Consider the following 16,867-nt stretch of genomic DNA (forward strand, 5'->3'; position numbering starts at 1 on the left):
TGTAAATAGCTAAATAATATGGAGACTCTATTTTATGTAAGATGCAAGGAGATTATTTTATTTGTTTTGTAAATCTGAGAACGGGTGTAAATGGAAGACAGAAATGGAGTCTGCTACTGTAGTTGAGGTGAATTGATGAATTGTACAGCATATTTCTTCTGTTTTTTTGTTGGTTTTCTTAAGCGAGACCGGGTGGGCTGGGGTGGGGTGGGGATCTTGACTCGCGTGGGGTTTTGTTTTTGTACAGAAGTCAGTGTTTACAGTCATCTCTCCTGAAACTCAGATGTGTCATTAGACGTGGCCCAAGGTTATATCAGAGCAGTTGTATCAAACCCACCCTTAACCCCTAGACAATGTGTAGATCTGGAGTAATTGGATAGGTGGTAATGTAGTAATACCTCCACGTTGCCCTGTGATGGGCTAGATGGAATTTTCACTACATTATATTGCTTACACCTATCACCTGTTTAGGAGGTTGGGGCTGAGGGTTTGGGAGTCGATCTGCTCTTTTTAACCATGGGGAGGCCCTTCACTCTGGCCTCCGTTACCACGCACCTAAATAAAGCCTCTTCTGATGACACCTGTGTGCTGTTGGTTTATTCTGTCATTTAACCTTGGCTACTGCCTCTTTCTCAATTTTTCACTTAAAACATACAGCATTGGCTCACAGAGCAGCCACACATACAGAGCATGGGTTTAGAAAAGCTCATTTTAACCAATTCAAATGTATCACTTCCTCCAACTAATTTAAGTAACTTAATTGAGTTAATCATGGATGGATTTGGACATGAAGACCGAAAATGCTAATATAGGTAGCATTAACTTTCATTGGATTTGTGCCACATATGCTAAAAAGATAGCATTTAATACAGTGGCTGGGTAAACAAAACCAAAGCATGGACACACCTTGTCCATAAACTGCTTACAGGGTAAGTAAACCAATATGACAGCGGGCTTTTAATTTTGAGCCGATATGGGATATACATTTGAAAATGTTATTATACATTTTGTCCTGTCGTGATGGAACGGTCCGCGACCATATACCCTAGACACCCACCTGAGCGACCCATACACTGAGAAGTCCTTATGTGTTTTATAGGCCTACGGCAAGAAGCCTATATGCAGCCAAGGCAAAAAGATAAATGCAGTCAGAGACCCATTAAAGAAGCACCGCCCCCTCAAGATTCTGAGCCTGCCTGGCAGGGTTGGTCTTACAAAGCCAAAGCCCCCGGATGGGTGAGCATAAAATACATTTCTCACAGCTGCTAATGAGAACCTTGACGACCTTGTACCTAGCCGGTGGGGTGCCCCCACCCAGGTAGTGGCAGTGCTGGCAACACTAGCTGCAGTAAACCATGGGGAGGGGTCACACTTGGACAATCAGAGAGGGGGCAAATTATTGTGGCATAAAATAATCAAAGGTCTGACTGCATAGAGATGCTTGTGGAAATGGTCACAACGGGGGACCAGCGTGTGTGTTTCAGGGGAAGGGAGTGTAACAAATTTGATTTGAATTTGTTACATGCACGTGTTTAGCAGATGTTATTGCGGGTGTAGCGAAATGCTTGTGCTTCTAGTTCTGACAGTGCAGCAATATCTAACAAGTCATATCTAACAATTTCACAACATACCTAATACACACATCTAAGTAAAGGAATGGAATTAAGAATATATAAATATATGGATGGGCAATGTCAGAGCCGGCCGGCATAGACTGAGATACAGTAGATAGTATAGAATGCAGTATATACATATGAGATGAGTAATGCAAGATATGTAAACATTATTAAAGTGACATTAAGGTGACTAGTGTTCCATTTATTAAAGTGGCTAATGATTTCAAGTCTGTATGAAGGCTGCAGTCTCTCTGTGCTAGTGATGGCTATTTAACAGTCTAATGGCCTTGAGATAGAAGCTGTTTTTCAGCCTCTCTGTCCTAGCTTTGATGCACCTGTACTGACCTCACCTTCTGGATGATAGCGGGGTGAACAGGCAGTGGCTCAAGTGGTTGTTGTCCTTGATGATCATTTTGGCCTTCCTGTGACATCGGGTGCTATAGGTGTACTGGAGGGCAGATAGTTTGCCCCCAGTGATGTGTTGTAAAGACCGCACCACCCTCTGGAGAGCCCTACGGTTGTGGGCGGTGTAGTTGCCGTACCAGGCAGTGATACAACCCAACTGGATGCTCTCAATTGTGCATCTATAAAGRTTTGTGAGGGTTTTAGGTGACAAGCCACATTTCTTCAGCCTCCTGAGGTTGAAGAGGCTCTGTTGCACCTTCTTCGCCACACTGTGTAGATGGTCCATTTCAGTTTGTTGGTGATGTGTACGCCGAGGAACTTAACTTCTCAGCTTCTCCACTGGTGTCCTGTCGATGTGGATCAGGGGGTGCTCCCTCTGCTGTTTCCTGAAGTCCACGATCATCTCCTTTGTTTTGTTGATATTGAGTGAGAGGTTATTTTCCTGACACCACACTCCCAGAGCCCTCACCTCCTCTCTGTAGGCTGTCTCGTAATTGTTGGTAATCAAACCTACTATTTTTGTCTTCTGCAAACTTGATGATTGAGTTGGAGGTGTGCATGGTCACGCAGTCATGGGTGAACAGGGAGTACAGGAGAGGGCTGTGTGGCCCCACCTGGAGGCGACCCGTCAGGAAGTCCAGAACCCTATTGCACAGGTCAGGGTTCAGACCCAGGGCCTCGAGCTTAATGAGTTTGGAGGGTACTATAGTGTTGAACGCTGAGCTATTGTCAATGAACAGCATTCTTAAATAGGTATTCATCTTGTCCAGATGGGATAGGGCAGCGTGCAGTGTGATGGCGATTGCATCGTCTGTGGATCTATTTTGGAGGTAAGCAAATTGGAGTGGGTTTAGGGCAGGCCTGGGCAATTATTTTCAATGGAAGGCCACATTCAAATATATTTTTGCCATCGCAGGCCAGAATCATATTACAGGATTATACATGTGTATGACTGTGTTGACAGATATATCTACTGTAAATCACATCCAGATATGCTACTTGACTTTTTTAACATGCCCCGGAAAAAAACACATCCATGTTCACCTTTTGGTAGGTATTTTCATTACTAAGCATGCAATGAACTAACTACACGGAGGAAACGTACACGGTGCATTCAGCACCACGGACAGAACTCTTGTTAACCACGGACGGAACTCTTGTTAACGGGTATGCACAAAAACACAAGAAAGAGAAAGAGCTCAACATTACATTTAAACTACTCAATCAGTGTAAGTCTCTGATGGGCATTGACTAAAGCAGTGAAGTCAGGTATAGTTTCTGACGTCGCTAGGCGCAGGATTGCTGAGAGGTGAGAGTCAGTTAAGAGATGATCTGTGCCTTGACTTGTTATATTTCATCACTGAAAATGTCTGTTCACATACATAGGTTGACCCAAACAATACAAACATCTTCTGAGCATGACTCCTAATCTTTGGAAAGTTTTGTTCATCGAGAGATGCATAGAACCTCGTCAGTGACGTTGTTTTGAATAGCTCTCCAATCACTGCATCAGACTGAAAATCGATAAGCTCAAGTTGCAGTTCAGTGGGAGCGTTATCCACATTGATGGTGAAAGGAAAGGAAACCAACAGCATGTCATTTTCCAACATTTTGAAATCCTCAAAAACGACAAAAGCACGCAGCAGCGATGTATACCTCTCCCGCTGGTCATCTGATAGGGAACAGACTGGTAGTGTCGGGAGGTGGGTGAGATTGTTGGCTTCTACTTGGCGGGTCAGGAGGAGTAATTTTCCCTTGAAGGCTTTGACAAGGCTATACATCTGCATCTGATGTACAAAAAGGCCAAAACACACCCTACATTCATTGTCTATTTTCCTTTTCTTTGAAAAACACATTTTTTTCGCAATTTCTAGCTAGCTACTATTTGTAACTGTGACGTGTGTGTCAGCCTGTCAGTCACTGTCCGTCCTCGTGCAGTTGTTATTTATACGTGCCTTCAAAATAAACACAAGCGGTGAGAGTTAAATCATTACACAAAGGCGAGTATTCATTGGGCTTTTAATTTGAATAACAAATACTTTTTTCAAAACTTTACTACCGCAAATTCTTCATGTGATCTGAGCATGATTCCGCGGGCGGTATTGAATCAGGTCGCGGGCAGCATATGGTGTTATGCCGAAAATCTCCCCACTGTCAGAATCCCCCCCTTCGCGTGAACGCGCACGCACTCAATTCTTCATTGCAGCGACTTGCTTGCTAGTTGAGATTTCTGATCATGTTAGGCTGTGTTTAATTTTTATTTAGATTCCGGTTTGATCGCGGGGGAGGCACTAGTAATGTCTGCAGTTTTCGGTTTGGCTATTTGTTTCAAGTGTATGAGTCTATAAATAAAAATATTTTCCAAAATTCGTCATCTCTCCCATGTCTTATTCGACTAGTAGTTCTGAAATGTTTATTGCTTGCCTACATTTGCAAGGCCTTGCAAGGCCTCATTTTGGTAGCTCATGTTGACCAGTAGTGTGTGCCACAGAAAGTATTTGACTCTAGCCACAAAATTAAGGAAATTAGAAGGGTGGGAGGATTTCGGCAGGCAAGAAAATGGCCTTGCCGAAATCCTCCCCCCTTCTAATTTTCTTAATTTTGTGGCTAGAGTCAAATACTTTCTGTGGCACACATCAGTCAAACACTTTCTATAGAACAAACTTCACGTCAGGATAGGCAACCAAAATTAATAATTTATGTATATGTGTTATATTAAACATAGAGGAGGGAGTAAAATGTAGGCAAGCAATAAACATTTCATAACAACTACTAGTCGAATAAGACATGGGAGAGATGACACATTTTGTCAGGGGGGAGATTTTCGGCACAACACCGGCCTTTGCCCATGCCTGGTCTAGGGTGACAGGAAAGGTGGTGATATGATCCTTGACTAGTCTCTCAAAGCACTTCATGATGACAGAAGTGAGTGCTACGGGGTGATAGTCATTTAGTTCAGTTACCTTTGCATTCTTGGGAACAGGGACATTGGTGGCCGTCTTGAAGCATGTGGGGACAGCAGGCTTAGAGAGGGAGAGATTGAATATGTCTGTAAAGACACCAGCCAGCTGGTCTGCGCATGCTCTGAGGACGCAGCATCTGGGCCGGCAGCCTTGTGAGGGTTAACATGTTTAAATGTCTTACTCACGTCGGCCACGGAGAAGAAGAGCCAGCAGTCCTTGGTAGCTGGCCGCTTCGGTGGCACTGTGTTATCCTCAAAGCAAGCAAAGAACGTGTTTAGCTTGTCTGGGAGCAAGGTGTCGGTGTCCCCGACGTAGCTGGTTTTCCTTTTGTAGTCCGTGATTATCTGTAGACCCTGCCACATATGTCTCGTAGTACTACAGTTGATATGCTGATAGAATTTAGGAACCCTTTTCCTCAAATTTGCTTTGTCAAAATCCCGACTACAATAAATGCAGCCTCCGGATATATGGTTTCCAGTTTGCATAAAGTCCAGTGAAGTTCCTTGATGACCGTCTTGGTTTTCCGCTTGTGAGGGGGATGTCCGCGGCTGTGACGATAACCGTAGAGAATTCTTTTGGGAGATAATACGGTCTGCATTTGATAGTGAGGTATTCTAGTTTGGGTGAACAAAATGACTTGAGTTCCTGTACAGAATGTTATTACAATTACACCATGAGTCGTTAATCATGAAACATACACCCCCCTGCCCTTCTTCTTCCCGGAGAGATGTTTACTCTTGTCGGCGCGATGGACTGAGAATCCAGATGGCTGGACATACACCGACAGTATATCCCGGGAGAGCCATGAGCCGTGAAACAGAGTATGTTACAATCCCTGATGTCTCTGGAAAGAAACCCTTGCCCTGATCTCATCAACCTTGGTCGAAAGCCATGCGTCCTCCGAAACACAACCCAACCAAGCCGCACTGCTTCTTAACACAGCGCGCCTCCGACCCGGAAACCAGCCACACCAATGTGTTGGAGGAAACACCGTGCTTCTGGCTCCCTCCACAGGAGTCGCTGGTGTGCGATGAGACAAGGATATCCCTACCGGCCAAACCCTCCCTAACCCGGACGACGCTAGGCCAATTGTGCGTCGCCCCACGGACCTCCCGGTCGCGGCCGGCTGCGACAGAGCCTGGGGCGAACCCAGTCTCTGGTGGCGCAGCTAGCGCTGCGATGCAGTGCCCTAGACCACTGCGCCACCCGGGAGGGTTCTTGCTCAATTTTGCATGCATCTCAAACAGCTACAACTGTTTATGCATTCGCACATCAAGTCCTTTCTTGAGTTGCACTCGGGGATGGAACAACTGTTGAACATCTGAGCTTGTGGTTGTTTGTGGGAAAGGGGGATACATAGTCAGTTGTACGACTGACTGCATTCAACTGAAATATGTCTTCCGCATTTAACCCAACCCCTCTGAATCAGAGAAGTGCGGGGTGCTGCCCTAATCGACATCCATGTTTTCTGCGCACGGGGAACAGTGGGTTAACTGCCTGTTCAGGGGCAGACTGACAGATTTTTACCTTGTCAGCTTAGGGATTCGATCCAGCACTCAACGCTCCTACCCGTTTTGTTTTTGTGTGTGCGTGCGTGCGTGTGTCCCCCCCACATCTGTTGCTATGGAGTAATGATGTTAAGGACAATATAGGATGAATCACAATCATTGCTTGTAATGGCAATCCTGGTTATAGGTAACAATATTACACATATTATTCATTAATTGTGGAAATAAATGAAAATACAGCCTTGTAAATAATTTATTTATTCAATTTTAAAATAAGGCTTTAACGTAACAAAATGTGGGGGGAAATCAAGGGGGTCTGAACACTTTCTGAATGCACTGTATTATGGGGGATAAAACCATCCCAGCTCTGCAGATTTAGCTGCAGAGACAGAATCATTCGATCAGTTGTTTTGGTACTGTCCATATGTACCTTGTTTTTGGACACCGGTTCAAAAATGGCTGAAGAATTGCAACATTTACATGGAGGGAACTCTGAAAATAGCACTGCTGGGTGATTTGAAAAGTCATAGTCAATCGATTAATAATACCTTTAGCTAAAATGTTTATTTAAATTTACAATCTGTAGAAACTATGAGAATAGAAAAGGTTCACAACTTTTGTGAAACATCACAGCACTGTTAAAATATATGGAAAATAGAAATCAAAACTGGATGGTGTTAAGAGAGATGGGGAGGGGTTGAAGGGTGGGACTAAATATAAGATAACTCATGTAAAATACATTGTGTTCATAAATTGTACATAGTATGTACACTACATGACCAAAAGTATGTAGACACCTGCTTGTCGAACATCTCATTCCAAAATCATTGGCATTAATATGAAGTCGAGCCTCCTTTGCCTCCACTCTTCTGAGAAGATTTTCCACTGGATGTTGGAACCGTGCTGTGGGGACTTGCTTCCATTCAGCCACAAGAGCATTAGTGAGGTCAGGCATTGATGTTGGGCGATTAGGCTTGGCTCGCAGTCTGCGTTCCAATTGATCCCAAAGGTGTTCGATTGGGTTGAGGTCAGGGCTCTGTGCAGGCCAGCCAAGTTCTTCCACACCGATCTCAACAAACCATTTCTGTATGGACCTCGCTTTGTGCACAGGGGCATTGTCATGCTGAAAAGGTTAAGGGCCTTCCCCAAACTGTTGCCACAAAGTTAGAAGCACAGTGTTAAGATTTAAGATTTCCCTTCACTGGAACTAAGGGGCCTAGCCTGAACCATGAAAAACAGCCCCAGACCATTATTTCTCCTCCACCAAACTTTAGTTGGCACTATGCATTGGCGCAGGTAGCGTTCTCCTGGCATCTGCCAAACCCAGATTTGTCCTTCGGAAAGCCAGATGAAACGTGTTTCCACTGCTCCAGAGAACGTGTTTCCACTGCTCCAGAGAACGTGTTTCCACTGCTCCAGAGAACGTGTTTCCACTGCTCCAGAGAACGTGTTTCCACTGCTCCAGAGTCCATTGGTGGTGAGCTTTACACCACTCCAGCCGACGCTTGGCATTGCGCATGGTGATCTTAGGCTTGTGTGTGGCTCCTCAGCAATGTTCCCGACAGTTCTTGTGCTGACGTTACTTCGAGGCAGTTTGGAACTCGGTAGTGAGAGTTGCAACCGAGTATAGACTTTTATGCGCTTCAGCACTTGGCAGTCCCGTTCTGTGAGCTTGTGTGGCCTACCAGTTCTCAGGTGAGCCGTTGTTGCTCCTAGACATTTCGACTTCACAATAACAGAGCTTAGTTGACCGGGGCAGCTCTAGCAGGGCAGAAAGGTGGCATCCTATGAGCTCTTCAGTATGCCATTCTACTGCTAATGTTTGTCTGGAGATTGCATGGCTGTGCGCTCGATATTAGGTGTGGCTGAAATAGCCGAAGCCACTAATTAGACGTGGTCTCCACATACTTGTGTATATAGTGTTAAAGCTAAGTGTTATTGTCTATTAGTTTACACCAATTTGGGGAACATAAAAAGAAACATTCTTTAAATTATGCAGACAATTACATTGTAGCTTCCATCAATCTACCCCCTTAAAGAAAACAAATGTAATTGTGTAATGTGGGTGAACTATCCTTTTAACCAAAGCCTGTGGCACATTATTGCATAATGTCACTAATAACAGACAAGGGACTGGACAGAGACAGGAAAAGTTGACATGTTTCCATCAGTGACATTTTAATTGATTTGGTACAACATGTCTGACGCAAAAGGGTGAAATGTACAGAAGGAAACAGGGCCTGGATTAAGCTAAGTATGAAATGGAGGGATGAGAAGACATGAACAAGGAGGTTCTCTCAATGTGAGTGCATACTGCTCCTGTTAAAATGGCAACACAGGCCCTCTGACACAGAGAGGGAATATCTAAATAACGACAGAAGGCAAGAGAAAGACATATGGAAATACTAACAGTTAGTCACTGGTTTCTGACAAAAGCCTGCCGTTATCTATCCCAGTTTTATTCACTATATTACAAGCTTTATACATATTAAAAAGTAGAATAGCTATGACTACCGTATTACCCATGAGGTGTATACACTTAATGACTTAGCTTTGCTTTCTTTTTTTACAAATCCTGAATTGACTTACAGCGAATGCTTATAATAAGGCAAAAGACCAGCAAAGGGTTGAAATAAAAAGAGAACAGCGAGTGACGGTTCAAGGGGGTTCTGTCACGGTGCAGGGCCGTTTTACAATGAGGAATAAGACTAACCTGACAACACATAAACAATAGGAACCAATCACAGGTACCAGCCTTAAAGTTTCACTCCCTTGTGTAACAATGTGCATTTGTTTCAGGCTTATGGTCAAGTGCATTAAGCAAAGAAAATGTAGGGACTACATTACATAAATGTTATTCTGGAAATCAAGGAGATTTCTTTCTTCTTTCAAAGACAGAATGTGGACAACTATGACTGAGATGAACAACATGGCTGTTAAATCACTAGTTTGTCCACTCAACCCTCAGCAGAAGAGCTCTGTGCAGACACAGATCTGCACTGCCCTCTCGCTCAACACTGGCCAAATCCATAATACACAACTGTTTTTATTTATTACAAATTGAAGGGGTACTGCATCACAAGCATGTAACTCCCACGTCTCCCTATGGAAAAACATAAAATACTGCCACCAAGTGGCTATTGTGGGTATCAACATATGAAATCAGCAGGATAAGGTTTGTATTTGAAAGCATCCATTTACTTAACCCTCAACATAATCCCCCCCCCATCAATTTTGAACAATAAATTCTTGGACTGCTTCCGACTCATTGCCTGGGTTCAGGTTAAGTATTTTAGTGTCAATGTAATGGTGCAGCATCCTGTAACATGCGATGCATTTGAAAAGCTCTGTCATTTTTAAGCTAGTGAGGGTTGTAGTGTTCGTATGAGTTAGTTGGGAAATGGTTTCAGTGACCCAGACTAGTGTTAAAAGGCATAATAACATTCTGCTTTGCATTTAGGACAACTAACAAGCTCACCCTCATGCATTTGTTCCAAGACACACTGGAAAAAAAAAACAACATGCGCAGAGAAGGGAGGGAGAGATTCCTTGCTGCCAAGATCCATACATGTGCAATATCATTCTCAACAGGAAGACTTCTCCCACAAAACCAACATTGTCACAGGTGTTGATTACGCCAACCATCACACGAGAAACGAATGGAACTATTGCTTTTGTCAGGCCATCATTCCAACCAGTCATAAGAGAACCCATGACAGCCTTGCAGCAGGAGACAGGATGGGGGGGGGGGGGGGGGGGGGATATGAGCTGTTCCCAGTTCAGTTCCGACTCAGTTGGCACTTTTGGAAAGAACCTCTTATCGTCTTCTCCAGTTCTCTGTTCCACAAACCATATACCTGAGAGAACTTTCAAACAGTTGCAGTTCCCTCCATCAGCAAGGGGTACAGTGTCCCCAAAAGTCAATCACCTTTAGACACTTAGAACCAGGCTGTAGAGTCACTGCTTTTAGACCAGGCTGTATAGAGTCACTGCTGTTAGACCAGGCTGTAGAGTCACTGCTGTTAGGCACCAGGCCTGTAGAGTCACTGCTGTTAGGACCAGGCTGTAGAGTCACTGCTGTTAGTGACCAGGCGAGAGTCACTGCTGTTAGGACCAGGCTGTAGAGTCACTGCTGTTAGGACCAGGCTGTAGAGTCACTGCTGTTAGGACCAGGCTGTAGAGTCACTGGTTTCTTCTTACAGGTAGACGACTGACTGGTGTTCTCCCGTTTCATGGTGATGTGGGCTCATCACAGTGCATACTCTGACGTGGTATGGAGATGAATGTCTTTCATACCGGTGTCAAAGTGTTCCCCATCCACACACGAGCCTGGAAACACTATGAATGGGTAAGTATGCCTTTGTGATAAAACAGGGCAAGTTCACCCACACGGACACAGGCTGGGAATGGCATAAGTAAGCTGCCAAACTCCACCTCCAAATGGAGTGAGACTGCCATAGAAAAAATTCCTGGGCAATTTAAGGGCGAGCGAGTGAGTGAATGGTTATGGAGCTTAAGTGAAATGTTGTCAAATGAGAAGCATGTATATGTTATATGCTGTAGGTTCCATGTGAGAAAGTTGTGTGTGTGTGTGTGTGTCCCTTGTCTCCTGTACACTAGAAGTGACGTAGTCTCATTGTTCACCTTCCCACAGGTGGTGCAGGAGGAGCTCCCCTCATCACTGCCAAAAGTCAAAACAATAAAAAGCGGTTACAATAAACTATATGCCTACGGGGAAAATATTGATATTCCTTTCATGTATTTTTTTTTTTTACTCTGCACCAGAAAATCTGTGTGTACGTTACTTATTGGCATGTTGCGTCACACTGATAAGTGAGCCCTCACCTCTGTTGGCTTTGCTGGGGTAGATCTTGGTAAAGTGCCGGTACTCCTCTGGAGCAGGGAAGTCATCCAGAGGGTGGAAAGAATACTTGGACTCAAAGTCATCTGTGAGGGAGAGAAGGTTAGGAAGATTATACATTCCAATAACCAACTCTCATTTTGTTAGTCAATGTAGAGGGAAAACAAATTTGAGGTCAGGTGATGCAGTATGGGGAAGACGACTCACCTACGAAGGAGCGGGAAATGGAGGGGTGTCCATTGCGGATAGGTGGGGGAGGGGGCGGGGGTCCGGCAGGGGTACGGGAGGGTGGAGGGGGGGGCTTGCCACGGCTATGAGGCTCTGAAGGGCTACCTCTGTAGGGGGGTGGGGGAGGGGGGGCATCCCGACCACCGTTTCGTTGAGTCGACCCAGGCGGGGGTGGAGCTGTACAGACAAACGGTACGGTCATTAAGGACTAATAGAGCAGCCACACTGGCTAACCATCAGTCATAACAAAACAACAGCAAGACAGGAACGCTGTAGGCCTGTCATGACATGCCACCATACTGACTGTAGTGCCACACCTTGCCACAGCTTTTTCCACACTCATTTAATTTCTACACTAATAAACAAATCTCCTCTCCTCGCTTGCCTCACATTATGATAGGTGACTGACAAGAGGAGATGGAGGTTAAAATATAAATATAGTGCGACACAGCAGTGAGAATGTGACCGAATTATGTAACTGAACTACGCATAACACAAACAGTAGAAAGCATTAAAGCTGGCCCTAACCCAGCTCCATTACAGGTAGAGGAACAAGGAGAGCACACGAGTAGGAACATACCTGCTCCTCTGCCGGGGGGCTCACGGACTGGTGGGGGTGGGCGTCCACCTGGCGGGGAGGGGGAGGGCGGTGGGGGTGGAGCTTGCCCCCGGGTTGGAGTGTGTCCAGGTCCGGGCGACGGCTTCTTGCTGAGGGAGTTGTGTCTCTGAGGTAGCTCCGGGGCGGCTTCGTTAACCGGGCTGGAGGGGCCGTTGGTCATGGGCTGGCGGTACGGGGGAGGTGGAGGACCCAGAGAGGAGGAAGAGGAGGATGCAGAGGAGCCCCCTGACGTCAGGGGCCGCCGGTTGTTGTTGGGAGAAGGGGGTGGAGGGGCACTGTTGCGGGTCGGCACCGGGGAAGTCCCCCTCTGTCCTGGCGTGGGAGGGAGGGGCTTCTCCCGGTTGTAGGAGGGGGCGGGTGGTGGCGCCTTCTGAGTCGGGGCAGGGGGTGCGTTGCCCCGGCGAGAGAAAGGGGGAGGAGGTGGAGGGGCGGAGGAGCTGTGCTTCATGCCACTGTTAGGGCTGCCTCCGCTGAGGGGGCGGGAGAGGTCGGGGAGGGAGGGCCTCTGGGATCGGGAGTGCTCCGGGGGAGAGGCCTGTTGGGCTGAGCAGTCTGTGTTGTCCTGGCGAACAGGGGGTCCGGGGGGACGAGGAGCAGCGGGGCGCCCGCCAGGAGGCGTCAGGGCTGACCTGCCAACCGAACCATCTGCACGAAAGAAAAAAAAAAGTAATCATCAATTTATAAATATGAAGATGAATTTATACATGAACAGAGAAACATTAGGACATTTCTCAGTCCAGAGTTACTACAGAACAGAAATGTATTGTTGTTGGTTGTTTTATTCATCATAATCCATTTTTCTAATATTCTCTCCCCTGACAGAGGGTAAGGCCTTTCATATGATGAAATCTAAGACTAATGCAGACGTGCAGGTTAGGGAACTCATTATTGTGAATCAGAAAATCTCCTTCAGCCATGCCTGTCAGATCTATTACAGCCCTGCCCTCTGACAACACTGAAACCTGACCTTCTGCCCCATCTAAGCAGTCAAAGACCAGTGCTCATTTTTCAACCAATTGCAATCGTGCTTTGACAAAGAAGCTCGCTCCCAAACTTTTGACAGACCACTCATTCAGCGGTCCAGATAGTTTTTGGAAATCTTTGTAAGAGACACCATTAGTAAAAACAGTTAAGACATTAAATACTTGCCGACTGGTCGCAATTTAGGCACACCTGCCTGGAAAAGACCACCCATCGGCTGAATGACCCCTGACGAGCCTCCTCCGCCTACATTACTAACACCATCTCCTTTAGGCTCTGGACAAGGAAGAAAACAAGGTTAAATGACATGCATTACAATAGTAACCTATTGTATGTATAATTACCCTCATGGTCTCCCATTCCACTCCTGTGAAATAAGCATTGACCCCCCCAGAGTGTGTGCTCCATGCAGTACCCTAGCATCATCAGTTCTGTGCTTCTTACTTCCATCCAATCAGATTAGTCAGTAGACCACCACCAGAATAGTAGATCTGAGACAAGGGTGAACCTTAGCGGTGCGCTGTGGCCTTACTTTCTAAGATGGGTGCGCTCCTGTCATTTACCACGCCGACCTTCTTCAGCTTGGCCCCTTTGTGGATGTCACCGAGCAGGGCTCCTCTGCCTTTGGCCTCATCTCCTTTGAGCTTAGGTGGGGTGGTTTTGGCCTGCAAGGGGAGGGGAAGAGAGAGCGCGTGTCCTCTAGTTAGCTCAGCATAGCACACTTTATGTTACCGTAGAACAGACCTGATTACATAACCTAATTTCTCATGGAAAGACTACATAAAACGGTACAGTAGATCTGTCATGATACAATGGGATGTGTATGATAACGAGCAGCATTAGTTTGGGTGCTTTGGACAAATCACGATTTCACAGGAGTCTTTTGAAATTGGGATGGGGAGGGGCCAGTTGGCCCATAGACTTGGTGTAACTAGCAGAGATTATATATAGCCTGACAGGTAACAGCTTGCAGAAAGCCATGTCACGGTTGGTGTAAGAATTAGCAGGGTAGAACGTGTCCTTGAGGGGCTACAGCACAATACATTTTTATAAGATTTATATTTTGTGAGTCCTTTACATCAAGTCATTAATTAGTTGTCCATTGCATAAATCCATATCGTTACGCAGCCCCGTCTGCAGAGGCCTGGTCGGTCCACTGCTCATTATGTGAATTACTTCATGTGTAATTTTTTTTGAGGATGATTACATGAGCGAGCTGCGCTAATCACCAGAAGCGCTCTGGTACATCCCGAATGCCACCCTATTCATTAAATAGTGGACTACTTTTGACCAGAGCCCTGTGGGCCCTGGTCAAAAGCAGTGCACTATTACAGCGAATAGGGTGCCATTTGAGATACAACCTCTGATTGGGCTTGGCAGGGAAAGGATAGCACCTACAATCACAGGCCACGAGGAGAGCTTATTTCAGATTTCAGTAGTGTGCACTCTGAAAAAGGTCAAAATTCAGCTTCACAATACCAGTGAAAAAGGGATCAGAGTTGTCAAGTTGGTTACAACTAATTCATGTAAACTACACTGGCGCTAGGCCTACATCATGGCTCATACTATTAAATATGTCCCTATCATTTGTTTGACAGATACAGTTCACTATTAGATCCACAGGAAACATTTTGCCTCCAGGTGACACTTCGCATACTTGAATAAGATCTTACCTGGCTGAAGGTTGGGGGTGGAGGGGGGCCTCCAGGGGGTGGAGGAGGAATGGGCATCCTGACCCGCTCAACAAGTCTTGTGGATGGCCTGAGGTCTCAGATACACAAACTCAGTCACCACCTGCAATAACGCAGAAACATGTTTCAGAGTCATCTAGTGACATTTTTCAGTCTTATCTAGCATGAATTTGTCAACTAGTATAGTTAGCTAAGTAGAAGTGGTTCACTTTGATTTGATTGTTTTCCTTGCAATAAACTATATATTTTAAACCACGTAGCTAGCCATCTAATAAACGTTAACATACTGGTCTCATGTGACGTTACTGATGACGTCTTCACTTCGTTAGCAAGTTGGCCTATCTAGCTAGCTAGTTATGCTATCAGAGAGTTAACGTTTGGTCAGTGCTGCTGTGTAATGGAAATGAGCCGACTGTAGATAGTGTGACGTCTCCAAATAAACCTGGTCATCGGTAACTAGGTCAGATTAGCCAATTAATTGGTTGACTAACGTTAGGTAGCAAACTGACAAATTAACGTTAGCTAGCTAACCAGTTAGCATACAAACTTGAAGCCATTGCGGCGGCACTTCAGCAAAAGGATAAGCTAACTCCATACATAACAGCTCAACTAGCTAGCCATCTTGTAATAAAGTATGGCTACAATACATCCTAACAAACGTAACGTTCGCTATGAATCTCAGCTATATCGTACATGGCGCGAACTCATCATGGCTATCATGTTTGGCTAATGTTCATGGCTGTCATGTTAGCTAACTACAGGATCAGTAGCGAGCTAACTACCTGGGTTAGCTTGCCAGAGTTGGCAACCTTTGCAAGTTAGCTTAATTAGGCGAGTTGCTAGCTAGATTGCTTCAGAATGCAACTTACTGGAGATCCTTAGCAGCCCATTCGTTTGATATTTGACGTTTTAACTCATATTAGTTTCTTCGTTCTCGGTAGTTCCTTCATCTCAAGTGTATTAATAAGTTTCAAGCCGGCCATTGATATTTCACTCCTGCATTCACGCACACGTCCCTTCACTTGCAGCAGAGAATTGCTGAAGCAGAGAAGATGGAAGTGTGCAGACGGAAGATTTCCAGAGATGGTAAAGAAAGCGAGACACCCCACTCCCTATTTTATTCGAGTCGGGGCGGGGCCACCCTGGTCTACCTATTGCCCCCGCCCAGCGGAGGGGGAGCCCCCAGAAACGTAACATCTTTCTAGGGCAGGGAGGGGGCAATAGTTCCAGGAAGTGAATTCTCAATACAATCACCCGTTGTGATAAATATTAGCATATGTTGATGTAGTGCCCATTGGTTAAGAATGTTTCAAACTCTGTCTTGAGAAGTCATGTTTTTACCGTCACTGTTATGGGTGTAAGATGGCACAGTGATGCCATCTGTTGGTAAATGTTAATTACTTGGCCCTGATGGTCAGATGCAGACAGGTCAAGCTAAGGCTAAGCATAAAAAAGCTTCAGTTTAAAGTGCCAGAGGCCCGCTTTCATGGGCACATCTTGTCCTCCACCAGATTGAAGGCGGATCCTGAAAAAGTGAAGGCTGTCTTGAAAATGCCCCACCCATCTGACGTGAAGGGAGTGCAGCGCTTCGTCGGATTTGTCACCTACCTGGCCAAGTTCCTACCGCGGCTCTCTGAAGTGTGTGAGCCACTAAGGAGGCTCATGGACAAGGACACCATCTGGCATTGGCTCCCAAAACATGACGCAGCGGTGAGGGAATAAAACAACTGGTCACCCAGACACCTGTACTGCGATACTACAATGTGTCAAAACCTGTCACGATTCAGTGACTCAAGCCAGTATGGACTTGGGTGTTGCCTCATGCAGGAGGGCCAGCCTGTGGCATTCGCCTCCAGGGCACTCACCCCAACAGAGCAGAACTATGCCCAGATAGAGAAGGAGTGCCTCAGCATTGTGTTTGCATGCCAATGCTTCCACCACTACCTGTATGGGCACGACAATATTATCGCAGAGACAGATCACAAGCCCCTTATT

General features: G+C 45.7%; 1 protein-coding gene across 3 annotated transcripts; it reads right to left on the reverse strand.

Moving 5' to 3' along the window:
* Positions 1-8,645: 8,645 nt before the first annotated feature.
* LOC111981459 (WAS/WASL-interacting protein family member 2) lies at positions 8,646-15,976 on the reverse strand. Of its 3 annotated transcripts, none has more exons than XM_024012737.2 (10): positions 15,742-15,976; positions 14,855-14,963; positions 13,714-13,846; positions 13,350-13,457; positions 12,162-12,845; positions 11,561-11,758; positions 11,338-11,439; positions 11,137-11,173; positions 10,528-10,821; positions 8,646-10,441 (listed from the first exon to the last, which is right to left on the reverse strand). In XM_024012737.2, exons 2-9 carry the CDS (start codon positions 14,909-14,911, stop codon positions 10,794-10,796), a joined length of 1,347 nt encoding a protein of 448 aa, XP_023868505.1. In that variant the 5' UTR covers positions 14,912-14,963; positions 15,742-15,976; the 3' UTR covers positions 8,646-10,441; positions 10,528-10,793. The 3 variants fall into 3 exon arrangements, with proteins under 3 accessions (XP_023868505.1, XP_023868504.1, XP_070305703.1); XM_024012736.2 differs by having other exon boundaries at positions 14,855-14,975; positions 15,742-15,975; XM_070449602.1 differs by having other exon boundaries at positions 10,528-11,173; positions 14,855-14,975; positions 15,742-15,974.
* Positions 15,977-16,867: the final 891 nt, after the last annotated feature.

The sequence above is a fragment of the Salvelinus sp. IW2-2015 genome, linkage group LG20 (genome assembly GCF_002910315.2).
Source record: "Salvelinus sp. IW2-2015 linkage group LG20, ASM291031v2, whole genome shotgun sequence".
Lineage (NCBI taxonomy): Eukaryota > Metazoa > Chordata > Actinopteri > Salmoniformes > Salmonidae > Salvelinus > Salvelinus sp. IW2-2015.

What these genes read in the sequence shown, in the direction of transcription:
- LOC111981459 (XM_024012737.2), bottom strand. Translation starts at nt 14,911, where the DNA reads ATGCCCATTCCTCCTCCACCCCCTGGAGGCCCCCCTCCACCCCCAACC. An exon ending in CATTTCCCGCTCCTTCGTAG is followed by an intron (nt 11,440 to 11,560) that starts GTGAGTCGTCTT and finishes TCTCCCTCACAG; the next exon opens with ATGACTTTGAGTCCAAGTAT. An exon ending in CCTGCACCACCTGTGGGAAG is followed by an intron (nt 10,822 to 11,136) that starts GTGAACAATGAG and finishes TAGTGTTTCCAG; the next exon opens with GCTCGTGTGTGGATGGGGAA.